Source organism: Rana temporaria, chromosome 11 (assembly GCF_905171775.1).
Source record: "Rana temporaria chromosome 11, aRanTem1.1, whole genome shotgun sequence".
NCBI lineage: Eukaryota > Metazoa > Chordata > Amphibia > Anura > Ranidae > Rana > Rana temporaria.
This window is the reverse complement of record NC_053499.1, coordinates 108,211,849-108,239,618: the sequence shown is the minus strand read 5'-3', so window position 1 is coordinate 108,239,618 and position 27,770 is coordinate 108,211,849. Positions and strand designations below refer to the sequence as shown.

Genomic DNA, 27,770 nt, shown 5'->3' with positions numbered 1-27,770 from the left:
TTACATGTGTTAAATTTGTTTTTGGAATTCGTTCGTGTTCGACCGAATTTCGAAAAATTTGGTCGGATTCGAAAATATTTCGACCGGATTCGATAATATTTCAATCGGATTCTAAAACAAATTCTATTCGAATCTAATTTTAAAACAATTCGATTCGAAAACAAATTCGAATGAAACTTGAAAGCAAATTTGAATCAAAATCTAAAAAATATAAATCGATTTCTAAAAAAGAATACAATAAAATAGAATATAAAATAATGAAACAAAAGAATGAAAATCAAAGAATAGTAAAGAACAGAATGGAATTTAATAGAATGTATTTAAATACAATAGAATATGACCTGGCTTCTTCTATATATCTTCTATCTATTTTCCATTTTCTGAAATTCGAAATTCATATAGAATGAACTCAAATTCGAATAGAAAAATATTAGAAGAGTAGATAAATATATATATATATATATATATATATATATATATATATATATATATATATATATACACATATATATATATATATATATATATATATATATATATATACACATATATATATATATATATATATATATATATATATATATATATATATACTTTATTCTACTCTATTCTAATATTTTTCTATTCGAATTTGAGTTCATTCGAATTTCGAATTTCAGAAGATGGTTATATATATAAATGTAATTTTATATATATATATATATATATATATATATATCGTATATATCGGGGTATTGCGCGCTCCGGCGTATAGCGCGCACCCCTGAAGTGGACCCGCATTCCTGTAAAAAAAAAGATTTTAGTACTTACAGTTTTGGTGTCTTGCGCGGCGTTCATCGGCGGCCTCGTCGGGTCCGGCGTCCGTCTGCGGCTGGTGTCCTCCTCGTCGGGTCCGGCATCCTTCTGCGGTGTCCTCCCCGCTCGATCCCCGCTTCTCGCGCTGAGTTTGAACTACTGCGCCGGCATATACCGAGCGCAGTACACTCGTGTATAGTCGGGCAGGCTCGGCTTCTCTCGCGGTCACGTCCTGTGCGTCCTGTACGTCCAGGACGTGACTGCGAGAGGAGCCGAGCCTGCCCGACTATACACGAGTGTACTGCGCTCGGTATATGCCGGCGCAGTAGTTCAAACTCATCGCGGGAAGCAGGTATCGGCGTATATCGCGCACCCACGATTTTGCCTTGAATTTCAGGGCAAAAAAGTGCGCGGTATACGCCGATAAATACGGTATATAAAATTACATTTATATATATATAAAACCATCTTCTGAAATTCGAAATTCATATAGAATAAACTCAAATTCGAATAGAAAAATATTAGAATAGAGTAGAATAAAATATATTTATATATATATATATATATGTATATATATATATATATATATATATATATATATATATATATATATATATATATATATATATATAAATATATTTTATTCTACTCTATTCTAATATTTTTCTATATATATACTGTATATATATATATATATCTTTTTTTTTTTATTATTCTACTCTTCTAATATTTTTCTATTCGAATTTGAGTTCATTCTATATGAATTTCGAATTTCAGAAAATGGAAGATAGATGGATAGAAGATAGATAGAAGAAGCCAGGTCATATTCTATTGTATTTGATTACATTCTATTAAATTCCATTCTGTTCTTTACTATTCTTTGATTTTCATTCTATTGTTTTATTATTTTATATTCTATTTTATAGTATTCTTTTTTTAGAAATCGATTTATATTTTTTAGATTTTGATTCAAATTTGCTTTCAATTTTCTTTCAACTTTGTTTTCGAATCGAATTGTTTTTTTCGAATTCGAGTCAAATAGAATTTGTTTTCGAATTCGATCGAATTTCATCCGCAGGTTTTCGATTCGAAAACGTTTGTTCGGATTCGGTTAAATTCGTTAATATTACAATTCGGGCATTCGTATGAATCCGAATGTCCGAATAATGAAAAATGTGTCCGAATTTCGATTCGGAATGAAACGAAATGCACATGCCTACTATGGGTGCACTGTATTCTGTACTGTGTACACCGCCAGAAAAGTAGTAGCAACTGCACTATGGGTGCACGGTACTGTGTACACCAACAGAAGTGTAATAGTAACTATGGGTGCTCTGTATCGTGTATATGTATTGTCTATGGGTGCATGGTACTGTGTACACCGCCTGAAGTATATTACAAAAAAGGACACCAGGCAGTGTGTGTATGTGTGTGTGTAAATGTATGTGTATATATACAGGGAGTGCAGAATTATTAGGCAAATGAGTATTTTGACCACATCATCCTCTTTATGCATGTTGTCTTACTCCAAGCTGTATAGGCTCGAAAGCCTACTACCAATTAAGCATATTAGGTGATGTGCATCTCTGTAATGAGAAGGTGTGTGGTCTAATGACATCAACACTCTATATCAGGTGTGCATAATTATTAGTCAACTTCCTTTCCTTTGGCAAAATGGGTCAAAAGAAGGACTTGACAGGCTCAGAAAAGTCAGAAATAGTGAGATATCTTGCAGAGGGATGCAGCACTCTTAAAATTGCAAAGCTTCTGAAGCGTGATCATCGAACAATCAAGCGCTTCATTCAAAATAGTCAACAGGGTCGCAAGAAGCGTGTGGAAAAACCAAGGCGCAAAATAACTGCCCATGAACTGAGAAAAGTCAAGCGTGCAGCTGCCAAGATGCCACTTGCCACCAGTTTGGCCATATTTCAGAGCTGCAACATCACTGGAGTGCCCAAAAGCACAAGTTGTGCAATACTCAGAGACATGGCCAAGGTAAGAAAGGCTGAAAGACGACGACCACTGAACAAGACACACAAGCTGAAACGTCAAGACTGGGCCAAGAAATATCTCAAGACTGATTTTTCTAAGGTTTTATGGACTGATGAAATGAGAGTGAGTCTTGATGGGCCAGATGGATGGGCCGTGGTTGGATTGGTAAAGGGCAGAGAGCTCCAGTCCGACTCAGACGCCAGCAAGGTGGAGGTGGAGTACTGGTTTGGGCTGGTATCATCAAAGATGAGCTTGTGGGGCCTTTTCGGATTGAGGATGGAGTCAAGCTCAACTCCCAGTCCTACTGACAGTTTCTGGAAGACACCTTCTTCAAGCAGTGGTACAGGAAGAAGTCTGCATCCTTCAAGAAAAACATGATTTTCATGCAGGACAATGCTCCATCACACACGTCCAAGTACTCCACAGCGTGGCTGGCAAGAAAGGGTATAAAAGAAGAAAAACTAATGACATGGCCTCCTTGTTCATCTGATCTGAACCCCATTGAGAACCTGTGGTCCATCATCAAATGTGAGATTTACAAGGAGGGAAAACAGTACACCTCTCTGAACAGTGTCTGGGAGGCTGTGGTTGCTGCTGCACGCAATGTTGATGGTGAACAGATCAAAACACTGACAGAATCCATGGATGTCAGGCTTTTGAGTGTCCTTGCAAAGAAAGGTGGCTATATTGGTCACTGATTTGTTTTTGTTTTGTTTTTGAATGTCAGAAATGTATATTTGTGAATGTTGAGATGTTATATTGGTTTCACTGTTAAAAATAAATCATTAAAATGGGTATATATTTTTTTTTGTTAAGTTGCCTAATAATTATGCACAGTAATAGTCACCTGCACACACAGATATCCCCCTAAAATAGCTAAAACTAAAAACAAACTAAAAACTACTTCCAAAAATATTCAGCTTGGATATTAAGGAGTTTTTTGGGTTCATTGAGAACATGGTTGTTGTTCAATAATAAAATTAATCCTCAAATATACAACTTGCCTAATAATTCTGCACTCCCTGTATATATATATATATATATATATATATATACACAAGACTGACTGTGTGTGTGTATATATATATATATATATATATATATATATACATATATATACATATATATATATATATATATATATATATATATATATATATATATATATATATCAAATACACTGCAGCTGAGCTAACTGAATAACCTGCCTGCCTGCTCAATCTAAATCACACTCTCTCTCTCCGTTCACACCAACACACTACACAGGGCCGACGTGCAGGCAGCCTTATATAGTGTGGCTATATAATATGGCCGAGTGACGCTATCGAGTGAGGAGATTGTTTGTCACTGAGCTGCTATGCGCTTCTGATTCCTGGTTACATGTCAGTGCTATTACACACGCATTTGTTTGGCGTACTGCGGACAGGTGATTACACCCCGCAATGATCGTTTCCTTTTTTCTTGTCGTTTATCCTGTTTATCAATCACCTAACATTACACACAAGCAACTGTGAACGGAGATCAAGTGCTTATTGATGAAGGAAGTTATGTGAGTGTACCTACGGACATTACGTAACTTTTTCATAAAGGACTTTTTTATACAGGAATCTTTTATCATCCATCTTTTATCATCTTTTATCATCCAATAAGTTCAAATAATGTGAAAGATATTGCTGGATGAGCAATAACTAAGAGGCCAACAATAATACTAAACAATATTGGGCAAATAGATATTGTAACTGACAATAACCATAATAGTTACCATATCTATTTGCCCAATATTGTTTAGTATTATTGTTGGCCTCTTAGTTATTGCTCATCCAGCAATATCTTTCACATTATTTTAACTTATTGGCAAAGAGCTATTTTTTCACTAGGATCATTTCTATTCATTTTACACTGTGTACTGCACTACGGTTGATTTTAGCGCACCATTATATTCACATAATGGCTATATAATATAATTATATAATACGGCTCTCTTAGCTGAGGGTGCTGGGATTGGCCAAAGCATGCAGGTCATGGTGCATGCTTTGGCCAATCAGCATACAGCAATGCACTGCGATCTCGCAGTGCATTATTGGGCATTACGCAGCGCTCAAATTTGCCGCAAACGCCCCATAATGTTTGTTTTTCGAACAACGGGCAAACACCCGATGTTTGAGTCAAACTCATGTTCGACCCGAACATAAAGCTCATCCCTAGTGACTATGTTTGTTTTCCATGGTCCCACTGTATGTGGGAATGTAGCCACCCTCTCATGTCATAACTACAAACCTACATACAAATTTACTTAAAGGGGTTGTAAAGGTTTGTTTTTTATTTTCTAAATAGGTTCCTTTAAGCTAGTGCATTGTTGTTCACTTACCTTTTCCTTCAATTTCCCTTCTAAATATTTTTTTTTTCTTTGTCTGAATTTCTCACGTCCTGTTTCTCCTCACTAAGCTTGCCCCCATCATCCGAGCTGTCCTGGCTGGAGGTTAGTAAGCCAGAACAGCTTACTGATGAGGAACAGGAAGTGAGAAATTCAGACAAAGAAAACAAAGAAAAAAAATAACATTTAGAAATTAAATCGAAGGAAAAGGTTAGTGAACCAGCAATGCACTAGCTTAAAGGAACCTATTTAGAAAATAAAAAACAAACCATTACAACCCCTTTAATACCTGTATGTGCATCACCTTTATCCTCCCCTCAGCCTTACTGACACAAGTAATTGAGAATTTGTGCATGCACAGTAAGATTAGAGGGCACTATGCGGTATGGAATTTTTAGTATTGATAGAGCAGTGCACATTACTACAAATGACATGCATTGCTCCTTCCAAAGCAACAGAAGTAAGGAGGAACAGGAGAGTTTTGGGAGCGTGTGCAGCACAGTACAAAGAAGCTGGACAGATCTCATGAAAAATTATTTGCAATGCTATTACCTAAGGGATGTGTATGAATGATTTTTGAAGATTAAGTCAGCCAGTTCAGCAGAAACCAGCCGAGATTCGAACCATGGGCAGGCTGAATGTACCCAAATTCATAGATCAATCAACTTGGGTACAACCAGCTTGTCGGAGTTTACAAATGCGATTATAGCTAGCGGCTGTTAAAATAATCAACACGGACTGTGTTTATGGGAGAATCAAGCAATTTTCTTTCCTGCAGAAAATTGCTCCGTCTATGGCCTGCCTTAGTGTTATTGTTTAGTGCCACTTTAAAGTCTTAAATTATTTTTATAATGTTGCATTTTGCATGGTAATCTATTAATTATTGTTGATTCTATAATGATGATGTTTTTTTCTGATTTTTCAGCTTCTTCGAAAAAGGCATATTGGTAATGACATTGTGACAATAGTTTTCCAAGAACCAGGTGCCCTCCCCTTTACTCCACAGACCATACGCTCCCATTTTCAGCATGTATTTATTGTTGTGAGAGTTCACAATCCATGTACTGTTCACACCATTTACAGTGTTGCTGTGACTCGTACGGCCGACACACCACCCTTTGGACCTCCTTTGCCTCCAACTTTTTTCCGCCAGTCACCTGAACTTAGAGATTTTCTTCTCTCCAAAGCCATAAATGGTGAAAATGCAGCTGAACGTGGTGGAAAGTTTTTAGCTATGGCCACACGAACAAGAGAAGAGTACCTTAGGGACTTGGCTCGTGATCATGTCACCACAACTACATTGGATTCATGCTCATCTAAACTAGCCATCTTGGGCCTCTCTAAGAAAAGGGACAGAGCTGGTAGCACGGGCCCTGGAGATAAAAGTGGAAAAGGGTCTCGCTGGGCATACAGTGTTCCTCCAGAATTCCACAGTTCTGGTGTTCTTGTGTGGACAGTTAAAGCAACAAGCGTGTGTATTACTGAAGGTACCTATATGCTGGGAATATCCTCTGAGATGGTGGTTTTAGTAGATCCAAAAAAGGAGCGTGAAGGAACGGTATGCTTCCACTGCTCATGCCGTGATGTACTTGGATGGACATACTGCAAAAAGTGGGGATTGGACCTTTACTATGGACGGGCCGGAAGACTGTCTCTTTCCCCAGTAGCTAACAGTGAGGGTGAGGCAGAAGAAGAAGTAAACCACATTGTCAAGAGGCTGCAGGTGAGATAATTGTGATGGAGAAGACAATAACCAGAACTGGTTATGCTTGTGTTTTTCCTTTATCTAGTTGTCTCATTTCACAAATTTTTAGTACTTCAACAGACTTCTGGTTCAGCCCACTAAAAATGTTAGACATACAATTATCACCTAATAATTTACTACCGAACACAATTAGCATGTTATTTAAAGCGGGAGTTCACCCAAAAATCAACTTTCTGCAGTTAGATCCAGCATAATGCTGACATCTACAGTATGCTGGTCTTTTTTTTTTTTGGTACTTTAGCAGTATTTCTTCTATCGCTCCGAGCGGGGTCTACTTCCTGGTATAGGCGTTCCCGAAGACAAGCAAGTTGATTGACAGCCTTCGATAGCGCGTCACGGCTTCCGAAAATCCACACGAGTGACACTCGGCAATTTACGGCGCCTGCGCAGTCAGCTCTACACGGCAGGCCCAGGCGCCGTAAACAGCCGAGTGTCACCTCGGCTGTTTTCGGAAGCCGTGACGCGCTATCGAAAGGCCGTCAATCAACTTGCTTGCCTTCGGGAACGCCCATTCCCCGCAGGATTCCCCGCTCGGAGCCATAGAAGAAATACTGCTAAAACGATAAGTACCAAAATAAAAATAAAAAGACCAGCATACTGCAGATGTCATCAGTATGCTGGATCTAACTGCAGAAAGTTCATTTTTGGGTGAACTCCCGCTTTAAATGGAAAATGCCAATATCTTATCCTGCTTTTAAAACAGATTTTCTGTGAAGTATTCCTCCCTTCCATTTCTCTACTGTTTCATGCTTGTTGTTGCTTTTAATTGCTTTTAGTGTTGTTCCTGGTTTGTTTGCTTTCTATATTTATATGCTTTCACCTGTATATGGGACAAACTTTCCATCTTGGACCTTTACATTAGGGTGACCAGACATCCCCGGTTTCCGGGGACAGTCCCCAGATTGAGGACACTGTCCCCGGACCAAGTATGTCCCCGGTTTTGTCCCCGGATTGGATTTGAACAGGGGCTGGGGCAATTTGAAAGACAGTCAGTGCAGAATTAATATAAAAAAAATCTGAATTACACATCTCCACCGCTCCTGCTAGCTTAGGGGGGTTATTTTTTTCCATTATCTGTGCCCCTTTCTGGTGATCATGTTGGTCGGAGCAGAGGGAATAGTTCTTCATTTTCGGGTGCATGCCCATCCATCTCCGCTCGCATGTTCTTCTGCCGTGGCTCAAGTCCCAGCCAGCCGCCTGCCTGCTTATCTCTTTGCCTTCCCTGATGAAGTGATCTTCCTCCGCTCCCCACCCAGTAGTAGCCAGGACCCGGACCGTAAGACTTGACAGGCTGTGAGGTGGGCTGCGGCGGCGACGGGCAGAGAGTCACTGATTGCTGCTATTACTAGTAAGAAAAATATGTTCCCGAATTTCATTTAAAAAATCTGGTCACCTTACTTTACATTCCCCACATGTGATATCATTGGTCCTTCTGTTCCCACACTCTTTTTGTCCAAGTTTCACAAAGAGAGAGGTAGAATGGTGTCTGCAGTCTCATATCATAGGCATGTTGTATTCAAGATGAGTTTCTCCAGCAATAGAGATAAGCAAGTGCCCTAACATCTGGCACCAAAAAGACAATATCACTCCTCAATACTTAACCTAATATCTCAGACTGAAAACCACCAATTGAGAAACACTGATATATGCCAATCTTTACATACCTCAGGCACACGAGTGGTGTAACTTCTTACAAGGCTACTGCACATAAACTTCAAGTTAGTTAAACAACTTTGGACAAAAATATTAAAAGCTTTAGTTTTGATGGCCCCACCAATGTGTAGCCAACGTGTCACAAAACAAGTAACTGGAACCCTGCAAAAAGTAAAAAATATAGGTAATTTGTGTAGCACTACCCCCACAGCAGCTGCTGAGTATTTTGGGTGGCATGTTACCTCCATTTCCTCACTGTCCAGGGTAGTAGAGGAGAGTTGAAAAAGTTCAATGTCCACACTTTACACTTCTTTTTCTAAGATATATTTGCGGAACGGAAAGAAGAAGTGGTTGAAAGGGTGGAAAGGTAAACAGGTTAATAGGTTCAGGTGTATAATCTCAATTAGGAAACACTCCTGCTTCCAGCAAACAGTTCTCATCGTCACTCTAGCCAGAGTGGGTATTGCTCACCCGGATAGGTCCCTCTCACTGGCCTAGCAACCGGAATGGCGCACGGATTAAAGTACAGTCTCTGCCACAGACCTTCCTTTATGAGGAGACACTTTCGGTCCGGAATCCCCTGACACAGGATTCAGCACCCAGATCTCTCCAGATTAACTTCTGTAGAACTCAGATCTGAGAGGCGATCGCCATCAAGCCTCTCAGTGTATGTTGCATCCTTCGATGAAGTTTCCAGGCCTTCTCCCAAGATACCAGCTTTTTGCATGGTCCTCTCCAGGAGAGGTCCTCCCCTGGCTTCCTTCATCAAGTGGCTTCCTCCCGCAGGACAGACAGCACAGGATCACCTTGAAAGCATAGGCCCAGTCTGACTACTGAGCCTACTTAGACAGATCACAACCCCGGATAAATGTGGCCACGGAGCCCGGATTTCAGGAGAACGCACCCCCAGCCAGGTGGGCCATGAGGTGGTGGGACAACAAACCGACGACCCCGGTCCAATGGTGTCTGTCCCTTAAGTACCCCTCCCCAGCATGCACAGCGGGACAATAACTCCCCTGATTCGCTGTCCAGGGGGACACCCAATACACCCTGACTCTGCTGCTTCCACGTTTGACCTGGGATGGTAATAACGCCCCCGCAGGCGAACAATGGTGGTTACTCCCAACACAGCCATGGCTGGAACAGAGGCTAAATTTGACCAAAATCACACAGGTCTGAGTCAGCTAACACTCAGACCCCCCCTCTAAATTTAAAGCAGTGCCTGCCAACAGGAGCAGTCCACTACATTTGCATCAGTACTAATATCTCACAATGTGAACAAAAGAGTTAGGGCTCTTTCACACGGAGCGGATCCGTATTGATCCGCTCCGTTAGCCCGTTTGGCTCATCGGGGATTCCTCCGTTAATCCCCGCTGAGCTGTCGGCGGACAGGACGGTCCCCGCACACAGTGTAGAGACCGCCCTGTCTCTCCTCCGCTCTCCCCTATAGGGAATCGGATGAATACGGACCGTGTGTCCGTATTCATCCGATCCGTTCCGCCGGACGGAAGAAAAATAGGGTTTTCTTCCATCCGCAAAAGCGGATCTTTGCGGATGCGGATGGTTGCGGACGTTAGCGGATGCATCATCCGCTAACGTCTGCAATCCCATAGGGATACAATACAAGTCCGTAAACGGACTTGTAATAAACGGACCGTTTGTCCGTGTGTGTGAAAGGGCCCTTAGGGGTAAGATAAGAGCTGTGCAGCTAGCTGAAAAAATATCTGATCAAGAGAATTGCTTTACCAAAGAAATACAGGCATTTCAACTACCAAAATGTATGCTCGCTTTGGAAAGTACGTATATATGTTCTTTTGCAAAGTGAATTTTTGTGAAGAAGCATTTGCTTTGAATGCCCAGTTGTGTCCCCACAAAAATCCTTTTTTTTTCCTTGCATGTGATTGGGTATTCAAAGTGAGATTGCCTTTATATACTAACACTGCCTTTGAAAAGTGAACATATAGGGCCAGATTCACGTAGGAGAGCGTATCTCTGTGCGGGTGTAGCATATCCTATTTCCGCTACGCCTCCGCAACTTGGACAGGCAAGTGCAGTATTCACAAAGCACTTGCTCCGTAAGTTGCGGCGGCGTATCGTAAATTGGCCGGCGTAAGCCCGCCTAATTCAAAATAGGTTGGTAGGGGGCGTGTTGTATGTAAATGAATCGTGACCCCACGTAAATGACGCGCCTAATGTACGGCGCATGCGCGCGCATGCTCAGTATCACGTCGAATTTACTCCATAAGATACGCCAGGCCCAATGCCTGTGACGTAACCTACGCACAGCCCCATTCACGTACGACTTACGTAAACGATGTAAAAAGATACGCTTGCCGACGTCCATACTTTGCATTGGCTGCGCCTCATATAGCAGGGGTAACTTTACGCCGGACGTAAGCCTAACGTAAACGGCGTAGCGGTCGCAAGTACGTTTGTGAATCGGCGTATCTACATAATTTACATATTCGACGTGTAAATCTACAGAAGCGACCCTTGCAGCCAGCGTAAATATGCACCCAAGATACGACGGTGTAGGAGACTTACGCTGCTCGTATCTTGGCCAAATCTATGTGTAACTGATTCTAGGAATCAGGCGCATAGATACTACGGCTCACATTCGGACTTACGACGGCGTACGTGGAGATACGCCGTCGTAAGTCCACTGTGAATCTGGCCCCCACTTTACAAAGTAAACTATACAAAGTTCACTTTACTGAGTGGACAGTTAATACTACTTTAGTAGTCAATCATCCCCATTGCATGCTTGATGCCTTTGAATGTGTACTGTAAGTCATGCATTCCATATATCATCATTATGCCCATATTTTAAATTTCTTACGTACCCTATGTAACAGATACATGCAGAATTTCCCAGAAATCAAAAACTGTTCAGCAACAGTATGGGTATTTTACCTGTTACAGCTCTAAATAATTGTTTACTGCTCAGGATGCTTGGTTTAAGAATGCAGGAAGTATATTTAACTGAAGCAGGAAATGCATAACTCAGGAAGTAAGTCTGTTGAAGTACAGGAATAATCATTATGCTGTAAGAATATTGCTAAACAACAAATGTTTGTTATGTACTAAAAAAGTGTAACATCAGAGCATATTTTAAATATTATAAAAATAATGGTGTATGTACAGAGAACAAGGTTGTATGATTAAATATTTCAACAGATTGGTTATTAAAAGATGTAATGGCTTTCAGGTGACTAATAGACCTACCCATCAGTGAATCACTGGGCTGTGCTACCTAAGACTTCTGCGCAGAAAGGACAACATGGTGCTGGCAATTCTCAATATATTATACTGCCATATTTTTTTTTTTTTAAATGCTATATTTACCTTGCCTGTGAAACAAATTCAGTAATGTTAACAGAAAATTGTGTTTGTAAGTTTCCATCATTGACCTTTTGGCCAATATTTGCATAGCCAGGATAGGCTGAAAGATCCTAATGTATGCATGTTGTTTTCCAGATAAGAAGGATGTACACCAATGAATATATAATATAGTTGCCATATGTCAGTACCTTAATGGATAAAAGAATATTAGTCCATATCAAGGTTAAAATTGCAGTGTATCATATGTCTATGTGCAGTTTACATCTTATGTTAAATCTTTATATTTCATTAACCGCTTCAGCCCTGGAAGAATTTACCCCCTTCCTGACCAGAGCACTTTTTACAATTTACCACTGCGTCGCTTTAACTGACAATTGCACGTGCGGCGTTGTACCCAAACAAAATGTACGTCCTTTTTTCACACAAATAGAGCTTTATTTTGGTGGTATTTGATATCACCTCTGCAGTTTTAATTTTTTTTGCGCTATAAACAAAAGAACAGTGACAATTTTGCTATAAAAAATATCCCACATTTAAAAAAAAAGAAAAAAATGTTTTCCTCGGTTTAGGCCAATATGTATTCTTCTACATTTTTGCTAAAAATAAGCATATATTGATTGCTTTGTGCAAAAGTTATAGCGTCTACAAAATAGGGGATAGAATTATGGCATTTTTATTATTATTATTATTATTATTTTTTTTACTAGTAATGGCGGCAATCTGCAATTTTTATCGGGACTGTGACATTATGACGGACACATCTGACACTTTTGACACATTTTTGGGACCATTGGCATTTTTACAGCGATCGGTGCTATAAAAATGCACTGATTACTGTAAAAATTTCACTGGCAGGGAAGGGGTTAACACTAGAGGGCGATCAAGGTGTTAATTGTGTTCCCTCTGCATGTTCTAACTGAAGGGGCGATGGGAATTATTAGGGGAAATGACAGATCAAAGTTTACACACACAGATCCCAGTTCTCGCTGTGTCACGAGCTTAGTCACCCTTTATCTGGGTCTTCAGACAGTGAAGATTCGGGCTATGATGACAGCTACTCCGGGTTTGATTTCTCATTGGTCACCCCTTTTTGAAATGGGAAGACCCAGTTGAGTCCCCCTCAAAGCAGAGGAAGTATTTCAGACATCTTAAAAAAGAGCGTTGCAACTTCCCTGTTACCATAGCATAAGGATGTCATTACAGATGAGTGGACAAAAGCAGAGAAGAAATAATCTCTGCAAGGCAGGTTAGCAAAGCTCTATCCGTTTAAAGCTGAGGAGGTCCAGCACCTTGAATCAGCTCCCCTGGTGAATGCAAGCCCTCATGAGGTTGGCCAAGCATGTCACCCCTGCCTCTGGAAGATGCTGTCTCATTCAAAGACAGTCTGGATAAACGGATTGATAAAGATTTAAAGAAAATCTACATCACAGCTGGATCAGCCTGCAAACAAGTGTTGGCTTTGCGGGAATGTCAAATCCTGCACCAGGCCTGCTTAGTGGATCGTACAGGATTCCCTTCGAGGGTGGCTCTTTCTTTGGGAATAAGCTTGACAGCACCAACGCCTGGGCCACAGGGTAGAAGTCAGGGTTATTGCCCTAGGATCGTTGCTTGCTGAATCAGAGTCAACCCCAAGCATGGATACAGTCTTCAGATCGCTCAAGGGAAGCACGTTCCTATAGATTCGGCCAGGAACTTAGGAACAACTGGAGAAGAGGCCAGTAGTCTTTTCAGAAGCCAGCTAAAAGAGCATCTACAGGTGCCGAGAAGCCCTTTGAGATTGGGCCTGCCCTTGATCTCAGATGCTTGGACCATCAGGATGGTTTCTCTGGTGCATGCATGGACTTTCAAGGGTTCCCCTGGGTGTTTCCACAGAACTTCCAGTGAAAAAAGACAAGTGAAACACAGGGGACAGTTATACAAGTTCCAGTACCCAAGAGATTTCAACGCATGTACTCACCCCTATTCCTGGTCAAGAAAAAGTTGGGGTCCTGGGGACAAGTCATCAACCTCACACATCTCAACAAGTTTATCGCAAAGGAGAAATTCAAGATGAGAAGCTGTGCTGTGCTTCATCCAGCAAGCAGTCCCCCCAGATGACTGGCTCATCTCAATAGACTTGAAGAATGCCTACTTCCATGTGCCGATGTCAGCTGCAAGGGCTGGAGGGCAAATTGCCTCTCAGGCCCCGTACACACGATAGAATCCATCCGCTGAAAAATCTCAGCGGATCGGTTTCAGCGGATAGATTCTATGGTGTGTACAATCCAGCGGATCTGTTTCCGCGGATTTTTATCCCCTGGGATGGATTTCAAGCGGATAAAAATTTGAAGACATGCTTTCAAATCTATCCACTTGAATCTATCCCAACGGATTGATCCGCTGGTCTGTACAGACTCACCGGATCAATCCGTCCGAAGGGATCCCCCGCATGCGTCGTAATGATTCGACGCATGCGTGGAATTCTTTATATGACAGCGTCGCGCTCGTCGCCGCGTCATCATCGCGGCGACGGCGCGACACGTCATCGCGAGGGGATTTTGGCGCGGATTTCGATCCTATGGTGAGTACACTCCATCGGATCCAAATCCGCTGAAATCCTCGAGAGGATTTATCCGCGGAAATGGTCCGCTGGACCGTATCCGCGGATAAATCCTCTTGTGTGTACTAGGCCTTAGAGGTTTCCAAGGGCCAGTGGAGCTTCACCTCTTGGGGAGTTGTATCAAACATCTTGAAGCTTTGTTCAGCCTTTTATGCCTTGCTGGCCTTCAGTCACTTATTAAGGGGATCTCGGTACTTCTGAGGCGGGACAACACCACAGCAGTCTCTTACATACGGAGGCAGGGAGATGCTCGCAGATGGAGCCTTCTTCAAAAGTAGAGGCAATCATGACATGGGCTCAGAAGAATCTGTCTAACAATACTGCAGTGTACGTTACGTGGGTTCAGAACTCCCAGGCAGATTTTCTGTCCCACTTTCCACTGAATAACAATAGGTGGTCCCTTCATGTATACGTTCTCAAGTGGATTCTCATGCTGGGAGTGAGCACCAAAGTGGATCAGTTTGCCTCCCCATGCAATTTCAAATGGGAGAAGTTTTAGACCCCTTTTACACTGGGTCGTTTTGCAGGCGCTATTGGTGTTTAAAATAGCACCTTAAAACTGACCTGAAACAGCCGCTGAGGGCTTTCACACTGGAGCGGTGCACTAGCAGGACGGTAAAAAAAAAGTCCTGCTAGCCGCATCTTTGGAGCTGTGAAGGAGCAGTGTGTATACAGCTCCTGCCCATTAAAAACAATGGGACACCGCGGCTGTACCGCCTGCAATGTGCCTCTGCAGAGGAGATTTGCGGTGGTTTTTAAAGCCGCTAAAAATAGGGGTGCTTTTACCGCCACCCCGGTCCAGTGTTAAAGGGGCCTTACAGGAGGGGCCAATGCCCCAGGCCCTCAGGGTAGACACCCTAACGGACCAGTGGAAATTCCACAAGGCATATATGTATTTTATACAAATGCTACATTCAGAGAAGTTGGGAGTAGTAGCTGTGATTTAATTCTGGCCGTACAGGCCTGGTTCCCCCTTCTGCAGCTCAGCTATCAAGATCCAATACCTCTCTCTCTCTCAGATCAGATCTTCTCCGCAGGGCACATACCTACACCTGTGTCCGGATCCACTCCACCTGAGGGTCCTTGGTTCTTGAAAGGAAGAGGTTAGAGGCGCTGGGTTGCTCCTTTGGAGTCGTGCCCACCCTGATAGATGCTAGAAGAACAGGACACGTGGCCACTGATTAAAATTAGAAGAAAAGAGGTTTAACTATTGTGACGAGATCCTTCCTCGCCCAGGTCCTGCTCTCCCGACACTCCTCTGCTACCAGTGAGTCAGCTTGCAGATTGCAACGTCTGATGGTCCAGTCATCCAAGGTTCCGGGATCCGAATTACAGCTATGTGCCATTCGGACCCATTAGGAACAAACACCAGGCAGGCTGTATGTAAGTTCCAACAGGACTCTTTATTTCAAGTACACAGCACACTTTTATACAGAATTTTGGAACATCCCACTCCCAACAACCGCTTTCCTATTGGTCCAATTGTAAAGTATATCCAGTCTTCACTCAAGTCCCCCTTGACCATGCAAATGAGGACTTGAAATTGTCAACAGGGATTGGTCCAATAGCTTGGATAGAAAGACTTGTGTATTGAGACAGAAGCCCCAGGGGGTAATCAATGTACACAATAACCCGGTCTACTTAATTACTACCTCTGAGAGGTTACATTGCTTTAGACAATAGAAATGCTAATTCAATACAGCTGACAGGAGGCTTCTGACCTTTAGAACAATAAACACATACATCTTCAAAAATACATTCTAGATTCAATTAACCTTCAATCCATAGTTTTTAGCCAGACGGAGTGTCTCCGACACCCGCTCTTAACCTGCAGAACACAATAAAAGGTATTTCTCTAGCTGGTTCCACTTAGCATTTCAATAGCCGATGTCCTTGCATTGAATGTCCCTCTCCTGTGTAACAGATGTCAAGTAGAAACACTTTAATATCTCAAGATCCATGACATTACTTCCCCTGGGAAACAGTCCAACAGCCGCAGTGGGGACCCAAACGGGTCACTCGAGGATGTTGGAAAAGTAGTCTTAAGGTTCCAGGACTGTTCCGCTGGGATGACCCATCTGCCTTCCTGTTTTGAGGTCCTGGCCCATAATCGGACGGCAAGAGGCTCACATTCAGTCCTCTCCAAAAGCCCCTGTCCCGGCTAGGTCCTGTCACACATCTCCCCCTTTGGCAGGAGACTAACACTGGGAGAGATCCCAATTCCGGTACCCACCCAGTACCCCAGATACCTTGTCCCAAACAGAGCATTTACTCACCCAGACAATCTCTGCCTCTCTCAGAGAACACGGCCTGCCGCTGGGGAGAGGCCTGGACTGGCCCTTCTCCCTGGAGTCCTTTCAGCCGCTGGAGAGAAGACAGGGTGGCTGGGCTCAGTTCATCATGCTTTTGGGGACCTGGGCCAACTGGCCACCATTCCTGGGTATACAGTGGAGACTGAAGTCCCATCCACTGATGCTAGGTGTAAATCCCCCCGGTGCTTGCAAAGCAAAGCCGACATCCTCCTGTCTCAGTGCCGCACCATTGTCTGGGGTTGTGTCAGTGGAGATCGGAGTCCCATCCACTACCACAGGAACCCCCTCTTCTGTTAGTTGAGAGCAGAGGCCCGGGGCAACTCTGCTCTGTTGCCAGCTCTTCCGCTGGGCTGCTGTGAGTGGAGACCACAGTCCCATCCACCGATATCCGCTCAAGCTGTAGTGGTGTGGCAGCAGCCAGTAGCATCCTGCCCTGCTGCCAGTGATTCAGCTGGGAGTAACAGCTTCACTACCTCAGCTTGTTGCTGGGGAGGGGGGCCAACCGCCCCGGCTCCCCTGGAACTCCACAGTTGGTCCCAGTGCTGGGCAGAGATGGCTAGCATTCTGCCCTGTTGCCAGCACTTCTGCTGGGGGGTGCATAATCCATAACATCCTCTGAACAGTCCATACATTCTTTAATCTGTGGCTGGGGAGTGATCGCCATCTTCTCACCCTGAGCCTCCGGAACTGCCACAGGGGTGGGGGGCAGAGGTCTTGATCCCTCTGTCCCGGTGGACCAGCGCTTCAGCTGAGGAAGTTCCTTGTAACTCCACAAATACTGTCCTTGGTGCTGGCAGAGCACAGTGAAGTTTGGCCCTGATACCAGCTCTTCTGTTGGAGGCTCCCCAGGTTGTTCTTCCTCAGCAGAAAAGTCTATCAAATCCCCTGTCTCTACAACTGGTGTCTGGGGATAGAGGTTCAACCATCTCCTGTCCATGGAACCCAGAAGATGCTATGGGTACTGAGCAGAGGTTAGCAGAGCTCGGCCCCTGCGGTCAGCACTTCAGCTTGGGAATGGCAAGCTCCCGATTTTCCACTGCTGATTCATCAGCCAGGATTTCATCACTGTCAGCTGATATTTCCTCATAGTCCCAGGTAAAGGGAACCTCACCCTGCTGCTGAGCGGAGTCTAGCAGCTGTTTTGTAGGCGATTTCCAGTTCCCATTCCTGAGCGGCCAGGAATTCCAAATCTTCCTGTAACCAGTGCACTTCCGGGACATTCAGTCTTCGCTCTCTGTGCTCCATTATTTCCTCCCAACGCCACTCCCGATCGCTCCCAAAGTTGGGATCCCGGGACATCCTCCAAATACAACAATCCCAGGCCACATCATAGTCAAAGCCTTCCGTGGGGCTGTCATCGCCTGACCACGGGCACTCTTGGACTACATACCACAGGAGGGCTCTGTAGCTCTCGTCCAACCGCATCTCTTCCCGGATCCAGCCTGCTTAACTCTGCTGTCCACTCCTGCTTTGGTTGTTCCCCAATAACAAGGCATCCGTACTTCATACTGTGACCAGTACCTTACATGGACGGAGGGGAGAGCTTTTCCCTGGTGTCGCTGCTCGCGGGCTAGCGCTTCTTTCCAGAGTTTGCAGCGGATCGAATCAGACCATCCAAGCAGGACCTCCTCTGATACTGGTCCTCTGCGCTGTATCTGCTTCTCTCGCAACCTCCTTCTGAATTCCTCTTCCATGGTTACTGATATCTGTACCTCTCCTCTTCTTTCATTTGGTGCTGCTTCTTTAGGCGTTGTCACCGATCGCCGTAATTCTGCAATTCTCAGCTCCTGTTGCCGCTCTTGTTCTCTCTGTTGCCGCTCTCGTTCTCTCTGTTCCTGCAGCTGGATGTCTCTAATGGTATTCTGTATGGCGGTCTCTGATGGGTTAGTACCATATAATGCCAACCGCTGTTGAACTCGCTGCTGGAACAAGTCTTCAACTGACCGGGGTCCTGCATCACCATCCCTCTGATCCATCTCGGCTAGCGCAATGATCAGGGTGGCCTTGTTCTTCCCACCGGTCCCTCCACGGCTCTCAAGCAAGTCTTTTAGCATGGTTCTCCTCCAGGCTGCATAGCTGGTCATTCATGGTGGTGGTTTGGAGTTGTCCCAGTAACTGGAGAGCAAATCCCACTGCTGCCACCAATGTGACGAGATCCTTCCTCGCCCAGGTCCTGCTCTCCCGACACTCCTCTGCTACCAGTGAGTCAGCTTGCAGATTGCAACGTCTGATGGTCCAGTCATCCAAGGTTCCGGGATCCGAATTACAGCTATGTGCCATTGGGACCCATTAGGAACAAACACCAGGCAGGCTGTATGTAAGTTCCAACAGGACTCTTTATTTTCAAGTACACAGCACACTTTTATACAGAATTTTGGAACATCCCACTCCCAACAACCGCTTTCCTATTGGTCAATTGTAAAGTATATCCAGTCTTCACTCAAGTCCCCCTTGACCATGCAAATGAGGACTTGAAATTGTCAACAGGGATTGGTCCAATAGCTTGGATAGAAAGACTTGTGTATTGAGACAGAAGCCCCAGGGGGTAATCAATGTACACAATAACCCGGTCTACTTAATTACTACCTCTGAGAGGTTACATTGCTTTAGACAATAGAATGCTAATTCAATACAGCTGACAGGAGGCTTCTGACCTTTAGAACAATAAACACATACATCTTCAAACATACATTCTAGATTCAATTAACCTTCAATCCATAGTTGTTAGCCAGACGGAGTGTCTCCTACACCCGCTCTTAACCTGCAGAACACAATAAAAGGTATTTCTCTAGCTGGTTCCACTTAGCATTTCAATAGCCGATGTCTTTGCATTGAATGTCCCTCTCCTGTGTAACAGATGTCAAGTAGAAACACTTTAATATCTCAAGATCCATGACAACTATAAACTACGTAGAGGGTTCTTTACTATAAGAGCAGCCAGGATGTGAAATTCCCTTCCACAGGCAGTGGTCTCAGCGAGGGGCATCGATAGTTTAAAAAAACGATTGGATAAGCACCTGAAAGACCACAACATACAGGGATATATAAGGTAATACTGACATATAATCACACACATAGGTTGGACTTGATTGACTTGTGTGTTTTTTCAGCCTCACCTACTGTGTAACTATACTATGTAACTATGAACCAACACCAACAGGGTCTATAGCAGGATCTAGACAAAGTTTGCAGAATTTGCAGCAGCCTCGGGTAGGTCATATATTGAGCCCGAAGTGCATGTCATTCTGGATTTCCTGCAGTCTGGCCTGTACCTTGGCCTGAGTGTCAGTTCTCTCAAAGTTCAAACCTCAGCCCTCTTGGCCTTGACCAGCGTTGCATGGGCAAATCATCCATTGGTGGTCTAGTTCCTTAAAGGGGGGAGTCAGACTAAGGCCTCCGAGAAAACCAAGGTTTTCCCAAGGTGGACCTTCTTCTCGTACTTGGCTTTCTTTCGCATTTCACCTTGTCTCAGCACCAGGGGGCTTTGATTAAGCAATTGTCTGCTAAATCAACACTCCTTGTGGCCATTACCTCGGCAAAGAGGGTGTCCAAGATTGCATCTCTGAGGTACATGGAGCCTTTCCTGATCGAGTTTTCCTAATCCCGATGTTGGATTCAAAGGCTAAAATTACATAAGTTTTTCATGAAAACCAGGAGAATGTCCTTCCCATCTTTAAGACAGCGGAGGATGGCAGTGTGCACACCCTGGATGTGGGGGAAACGCTACAAGCCTATGTGAGGGCAACCAACAGCCTCCTTCCGGCTCTCTGACCATCTCTTTGTACTCTTTTCGGGGAAGAACAGAGGAAAGCAAGCTTTCTTCTTCAGGAACCATTGCTGTCTTGATTGTGTATAGGGCCAAGGGCTTGACTCCTCCAGAGGCGAGGACAATGCATTTGACAAGGATAGTGTCAGCTTCGTGGGCGGATTCTTTCCATGTGCCTCCTGAAGTGATATGCAGAGCTGCCTCCTGGTCATCTATCAATACATTTATGTCTCACTACTGTGTCAAGCCTGCATCTTTATCTTCGGTTAACTTTGGCCCTAAAGTGCTGTCTGTTAATGGTTGAAATTAAACCATTTTTTGTTCGGCAACCCCACCCGTATAGTTTGTGTGGCTAGTTAGTTCCCAAACGTATGCTGTCTTGGGAGTCTGTCAGAAAAATGGATAAATAGCTATCAAATAGTAACCATAATTTTTCTTTCCTGATGAACTCCATGGCAGCAGGAGTTCCCTATCAGTGTTATGAGTAGGCTAGTTATGGAACGCGGCCCATGGCTCAGCCTGAAAATTTATGGGAGTGGGGTCCTATGGGGTAGGAGCAAGGGTGGAGCTACCCAAACATATGCCGCCGTGTAGTCCATCAGAAAAGGAAAATTATGGTAAGTATTTTCGAAAGTAAATTTTAAATTTTTCAGTCAATCTTAGGAGATTGATAAACTTTCATGCAAATGAAAAAACATGAATACTGCTGCACCAACAAACAGAAAACATTATAGGAGCAAAGGACACTGCTACCTCATGTCAACCTCTTTAGAGAAGCCCAAACTCCAGTGACACATTCTATGCCCTGTTTTCAGCCTCCCCTTCGCCCGTTTTGGTAACCTTCTAAGGCTGCATCAAATAAATCAATTAGCTGTTGAACAAACCTTTCCATATTTGGAGATTAAATCTCTTATCCTCTAGACCTAAAGAGTACCCCCTTGTCCTCTGTGATGACCTTAAAGGGGTTGTAAAGGTTTGTTTTTTATTTTCTAAATAGGTTCCTTTAAGCTATTGCATTGTTAGTAGATATGTGCATTCCCGTTCGTACGAATGTTATTTTCGTACGAAAATGTTCATTTTCGTACCCGCAGAATAATGTGTACATACGAAAAAATTAAAGCACCAAAATCCGAAAACGACAGGATTACGAATGAGCCGCATAACGAACAACCGCAAATACGAACGAACGATCTGACGAAAATACGACAAAACGAAAACGGCAAGAGAACGAAAATTACATCTATAACAAAAGATTTGCATTCTGTATCCTGTTTGAATCCCCTCTCTGCTCGTATCCTCAGCCGTATGTTCACACGACATCCACAACAAAAGATTTGCACTCTGTATTTGTTTGAATCCCTTCTCTGTTCGCACCCTCAGTCGTATGCTCACACGACATCCACAACAAAAGATTTGCATTCTGTATCCTGTTTGAATCCCCTCTCTGCTCGTATCCTTAGCCGTATGTTCACACGACATCCACAACAAAAGATTTGCACTCTGTATTTGTTTGAATCCCTTCTCTGTTCGCACCCTCAGTCGTATGCTCACACGACATCCACAACAAAAGACCTGCACTCTGCATTTTGTTTGAATCCTTTCTCTGTTCGCACCCTCAGTCGTATGCTCACACGACATCCACAACAAAAGACCCGCACCCTGTATTTTGAAATCCTTTTTTCTGTTCGTATTTTGGATTCAACAGAATGCAAATCTTTTGCCACAGATGTCACATGAACACACGACCAAAAACACCAAAAGAAAAAGGACCCAAAACACAGAATGCAAATCCCTTGCCACAGATGTAATTTTCGTTTTTTTTGAATGGGCAGTGAGTGTAGTTAGTGAAGCAGCTTCTCTTTTGTGCTGAGTAGTACAGTAAAGCCAAATAAACTTTTCTGTGGATTTTCATCTGAAGGGAGATCAGTTGGCCAGACTTTTGAACCCAAAAATGGTTTTCTGATGGAGTTTAAAAACAAACAAATTTTCTGAGAACGAACGGAAAACGATTGTTTTTATGTTTGTTGTTAAAAAAAGTCTGACCAAGTGTATGGGGCTTAACAATCGTTAATATGGATAAGCCGCGTGTTAAAAGTGCCGCGAATCCCACGATATATTTACGAAAGTACAAAATGACGAAAATCCTTTTTCTGTTCGTATCTTCAGTCGCATGCCCACATGCCATCCACAACAAATTGTCATAGATGTCACACGAACACACGACCGAAAAGACAAACAGAAAAAGGAATCCAAAACACAGAATGCAAATCATTGACGAAAATTCACGAAAATTATTGTCTAACAAGTAACGAACATGAATTAAACAGAATAACGAACCATCCCGCATGTACGAAAATAAAACGGTAACGAAAATACGAAACGATCGGAATACGAAAAAATCTCATCGTACGAAAAACGAACGGGAACGAACAGGAAAACGGGCGTCTTACGAAAAACTAACGGAAACGAACCTATGGAACGATACGAAACAGAACAAAAAGAAACATTTTTTTTTTTCACATGTCTAATTGTTAGTTCACTAACCTTTTCCTTCAATTTCCCTTCTAAATGTTTTTTTCTTTGTTTTCTTTGTCTAAATTTCTCACTTCCTGTTCCTCCTCAGTAAGCTGTTCAGTAAGCTGTTCTGGCTGACTTACCAGCTCAGATGATGGTGGCAAGTTTACTGAGGAGAAACAGGAAGTGAGAAATTCAGCCAAAGAAAAAAAACATTTGGAAGGGAAATCGAAGAAAAAGGTAAGTGAACCAACAATGCACTAGCTTAAAGGAACCTATTTAGAAAATAAAAAACAAACCTTTACAACCCCTTTAAAGTGACTAACTCAACACCATGTTGATCATATGGTTAATTTCCTGTTCTCAAGAGAGCATAAATTCAGTTCCTCAAATCTTTCCTCATAGCTGAGGTCCTCCATGCCTTTTATCGGTTTTGTTGCACTTCTTTGCACTTTCTCCCGTTACCTGATATCCTTTTTGAGGACTGGTGCCCAAAACTGAACTGCGTATTCCAGATAAGGTCTTACTAATGATTTGTACAGGAGCAAAATGATATCACTCTCAATGGAGTCCATACCTCTCTTAATACAAGAAAGGACTTTGCATGCTATTATTAAGCTTATGTTCTACCAAAACCCCCAGATCCTTTTCCACTATGGATTCCTCCAGTTGTACTCCTTTAGTGTGTATGATGCATGCATATTCTTAGCCCCCAAGTGCATAAATTTATATTTATCAACATTAAACCTCATTTGCCACATAGTTGCCCAATTAAACAGTGCTTTGAGGTCAGCTTGTAAATTGGAGACATTCTGTAAGGACGTTATTCCACTGCATAGCATGGTGTCACCTGCCAAGACTGAAGTGGTACTTTTAATATCATTTTTAAAGATATCAAAGTGTAAGTGTCCCAACACTGAACCTTGGGTTACACCACTAGTAACCTTACACCATTCAGAGTAAGAATTATCAACCACTACTCCCTAAGTTTGGTCTTTTAGACAGTTTTTAATACATTTACAAAAGAATAGGTCTGTAGACTTTACCTTAGCTAGCCATGTATGGAGAAATGTGTCAAACGCTTTTGCAAAGTCCAAGTATACTATGTTCACAGCCACCCCTCTGTCCAAGGTTTTACTTACCTAATCATAAAAATAAATCAGGTTTGTTTGACAACTTCTGCCTTTTAATGAATCCATGCTGTCTGTCGTTTAAAATGTTTTTTTTTTCCAGCAAGAACTCTATGGGGTCTTTTATTAAACTCTCTAGTATCTTTCCAACTATAGAAGTTAAACTAACAGGTCTATAGTTACTTGGTAAAGACTTTGATCCCTTTTAAAATATAGGCACCACATTGGCCCTAGCCAATCCAGTGGTACTATTCCAGTCATTAACAAGTTCCTAAAAATTAGAAACAATGGCTTTGAAATGATAGAGCTCAATTCTTTGAGGATCAGTGGGTGGATGATATCTGGTCCAGGTGCTTTATCCACTTTTAGTCTGTCAAAAAATGTCAGGACCATATCACTTTTGAGCCATTATGGATCATTTGGGGCTGTGTCAATACGGACTTGAGCACCCCCATGCTCCTTTGTATACGCAGAGCTGAAGAAAGTATTTAATAAATTTGCCTCCTCTTTGTCCCCATGACATAACTGTTTCTTTAAAATACAGGACAATTGCCCTTCTAAAAGATTAATATCTAAACGGATCTTTAACCAATAGTATGGCATACACTTTACCACAATGATAAGTAAAATGTACAAACATAACCTTTCACGTTTTTTCTTATCCTAGGTTGTGTCAGGTGGCTGTGAGACCCGTGAAATCCCATTGCTAAGAAATGGTCTTGGGCAGCTTGGCTTCAACGCAGATTCAGGGGGGTTTGTAACTGAAGTAGAGAGATTCAGCATGGCTGAAACTGTAGGACTTTGTCCGGGTGCAAGGTTGGTAGCCATCTGTGGTCAACCGTTCTGCTCATTGACCCCTGAGGATGTTCGTACACTATTTATTCGTGCAAAGAAAGTAACTGTGACGACTTTGCCTCCAGATGAAGCTGGGAAGCCTCGCAGGTAATACAGCATATAAACAAAGTAGTTAATAGCATGACTGCTATTCGTTAAGTTGACTAAGATCTCTCTTTGTCTTATCTTTAGGTGTTTCTCTGAGTTATATGTGAGGTCTCTGCAAGAACAGAGAATCATGCGGCCATCAGAAGGAGACACTGAAGAGAAAGAAGAAATTATTCCAAGAAAAACAGAATCTGCTCCAGCAACTCAGAACATTCTTCGGACCCTCTCTGTACAGGAGGAAAGGACAGACTTTAGGTAGGATACTATGTTTATGAATTTTACCCCATTGTGACCAGAAAATATTTAGGGCCAGATCCACAACGAACTTACGGTGGCGTATCTATTGATACGCCACGTAAGTTCTACGATGTGCCGTGGTATCTTTGTTTTGTATCCACAAAACAAGATACGCCTGAATGTGGGGTAGATCCGACCGACGTACGTCTTAGTACGCCGCTAGGTGGCGCTTCCGTTGATTTCTGCATAGAGTATGCAAATTAGCTAGATACGCCGATTCTCAAACGTACGTCCGCCCGACACATTTTTTTACGTTGTTTACGTAAGGCTTTTTTCGGCGTAACGTTACCCCTGGCTCTATGAGGTGTACGCAATGTTGTATGGACGTTGGGAGAGCGTCAAATTTTCCGTCGTCTACGCCGTTTGTGTAAAACGTTCGCGAATAGGGCTTTGCATAAATTACGTTCACGTCGAAAGCATTGACTATTTGTGACGTGATTTTGAGCATGCGCACTGGGATTCCTCCACGGACGGCGCATGCGGCGTTAAAAAAAAACATCATTTACGTGGGGTCACGATGATTTAACATAAAACACGCCCACATCTCAGACATTTGAATTTTGCACACTTACGCCGACACATTTACACTACGCCGCCGTAACTTATGGCGCGAATTCTTTCTGGATAAGGAACCTGCCGCTATAAGTTACGGCGGCGTAGTGTATCTGAGATACACTACGCCTGCCTAAAGATAGGCAGTTCTTTGTGGATCTGGCCCTTAATATTTATGTGTCTATTTTCTGGAATTTTATTTTTGATTTTTAATTTTAAAGAAAATCTTTAAATTATTTTTGTAAATGCTTACTATGTATAATTAAACACTTCTATAGTGCAGTTCTACCAAGCAGGAAGTAGGATCACAGCATTTTCCTTTAACCACTTAAGACCCGGACCAAAATATCCCACAAATAGAGCTTTCTTTTGGTGGTATTTGATCACCTCTGTGGTTTTTATTTTTTGCGCTATAAACAAAAATAGACCGACAATTTTGAAAAAAATGCAATATTTTTTCCTTTTTGCTATAATAAATATCCCCCAAAAATATATAAAAAAAACTTTTTTTTCCTCAGTTTAGGCCAATACGTATTCTTCTACCTATTTTTGGTAAAAAAAAGTGTTTATCGATTGGTTTGCGCAAAATTTATAGTGTTTACAAAATAGGGGATAGTTTTATTGCATTTTTATTAATAATTGTTTTTTATTACTACTAATGGTGGCGATCAGCGATTTTTTTCATGACCGCGACATTATGGCGGACACATCGGACAATTTAAAAAATTTTTGGGACAATTGTCATTTTCACAGCAAAAAATTCTATAAAAATGCATTTACTGTGAAAATGACAATTGCAGTTTGGGAGTTATCCATAGGGGGCTCTGAAGGGGTTAAGTGTGACCTCATATGTGTTTCTAACTGTAGGGGGGCGGGGCTGGACGTGTGACACCATTGATCGTGCTTCCCTATATCAGGGAACACACAATCAATGACAGCGGCACAGTGAAGAACGGGGAAGCTGTGTTTGTGTTAATGATACAGAAATAATATATTTTCTAGGTTTCCCTTGAAATGAGGGAAGAGAAGTAAAATGTATGCTGTTATATACAAAAGCTCTGATAACAGCATCAAAATACATAGATCCTATAACCAGCTAGCAAAGTTTGAGAAGCTTTGTCAAGGATTGTCTCAATAGCACATGAAATAGATAAGTGTAAAGGTAATCTAGAGATTTACAACCGTATGTGAAACTTAGAGTCATTGCTCCCAGTGGGCTAGGAATTCTTATTTAAATATTAGAAATAGAAGGATTATGTATATCATGCTAACAGTCAATAATCTAGCAGGTAGCAGCCAGCACAGCACTAAACAAATGCAAATCAAAACTGAGAATAAAAATATGTGCAGCGCTTAAGGTTTTTGTACTGCTACAAATCTGTATGTATAAATAAAGGACAGAATATAATGTGAATAACCACAAAAGTGTGAGATGATGTGAATGACCACAAAACTTAAACGCTATATAAGTCAATATAATGTCTTATAGATATTATTGTATCGTCAGGTGAAAAGTCCATAAAGGAACGGTGATAAAAAGAAATGCACTAGATTACAAGAAAACGTGTTGCTCGTGACGTCAATGTTGGGTGAAGAAAACAACAATACGACCACCACCGGTTGTGTGAAGGCTTACCGGAATGAAGGGACTCAAATGAGCATACGCTCAATGAGTCAACAAGTCTTGTGGTATAAACACCAATCCATGAGATCTCTACAACTGTATTTCAGACCAGA

General features: G+C 42.4%; 1 protein-coding gene across 5 annotated transcripts in view; it reads left to right on the top strand.

Moving 5' to 3' along the window:
- The window catches only part of SIPA1 (signal-induced proliferation-associated 1), a 223,442-nt gene that overhangs the window by 131,525 nt on the left and 64,147 nt on the right, over window positions 1-27,770 (top strand). For all 5 annotated transcript variants that reach the window (XM_040328809.1, XM_040328810.1, XM_040328811.1 and 2 more), the window contains 3 exons: window positions 6,087-6,884; window positions 24,910-25,184; window positions 25,269-25,439. In XM_040328809.1, the coding sequence (XP_040184743.1) occupies window positions 6,087-6,884; window positions 24,910-25,184; window positions 25,269-25,439 (1,244 nt within the window). The remainder of the gene's footprint in view (window positions 1-6,086; window positions 6,885-24,909; window positions 25,185-25,268; window positions 25,440-27,770) is intronic.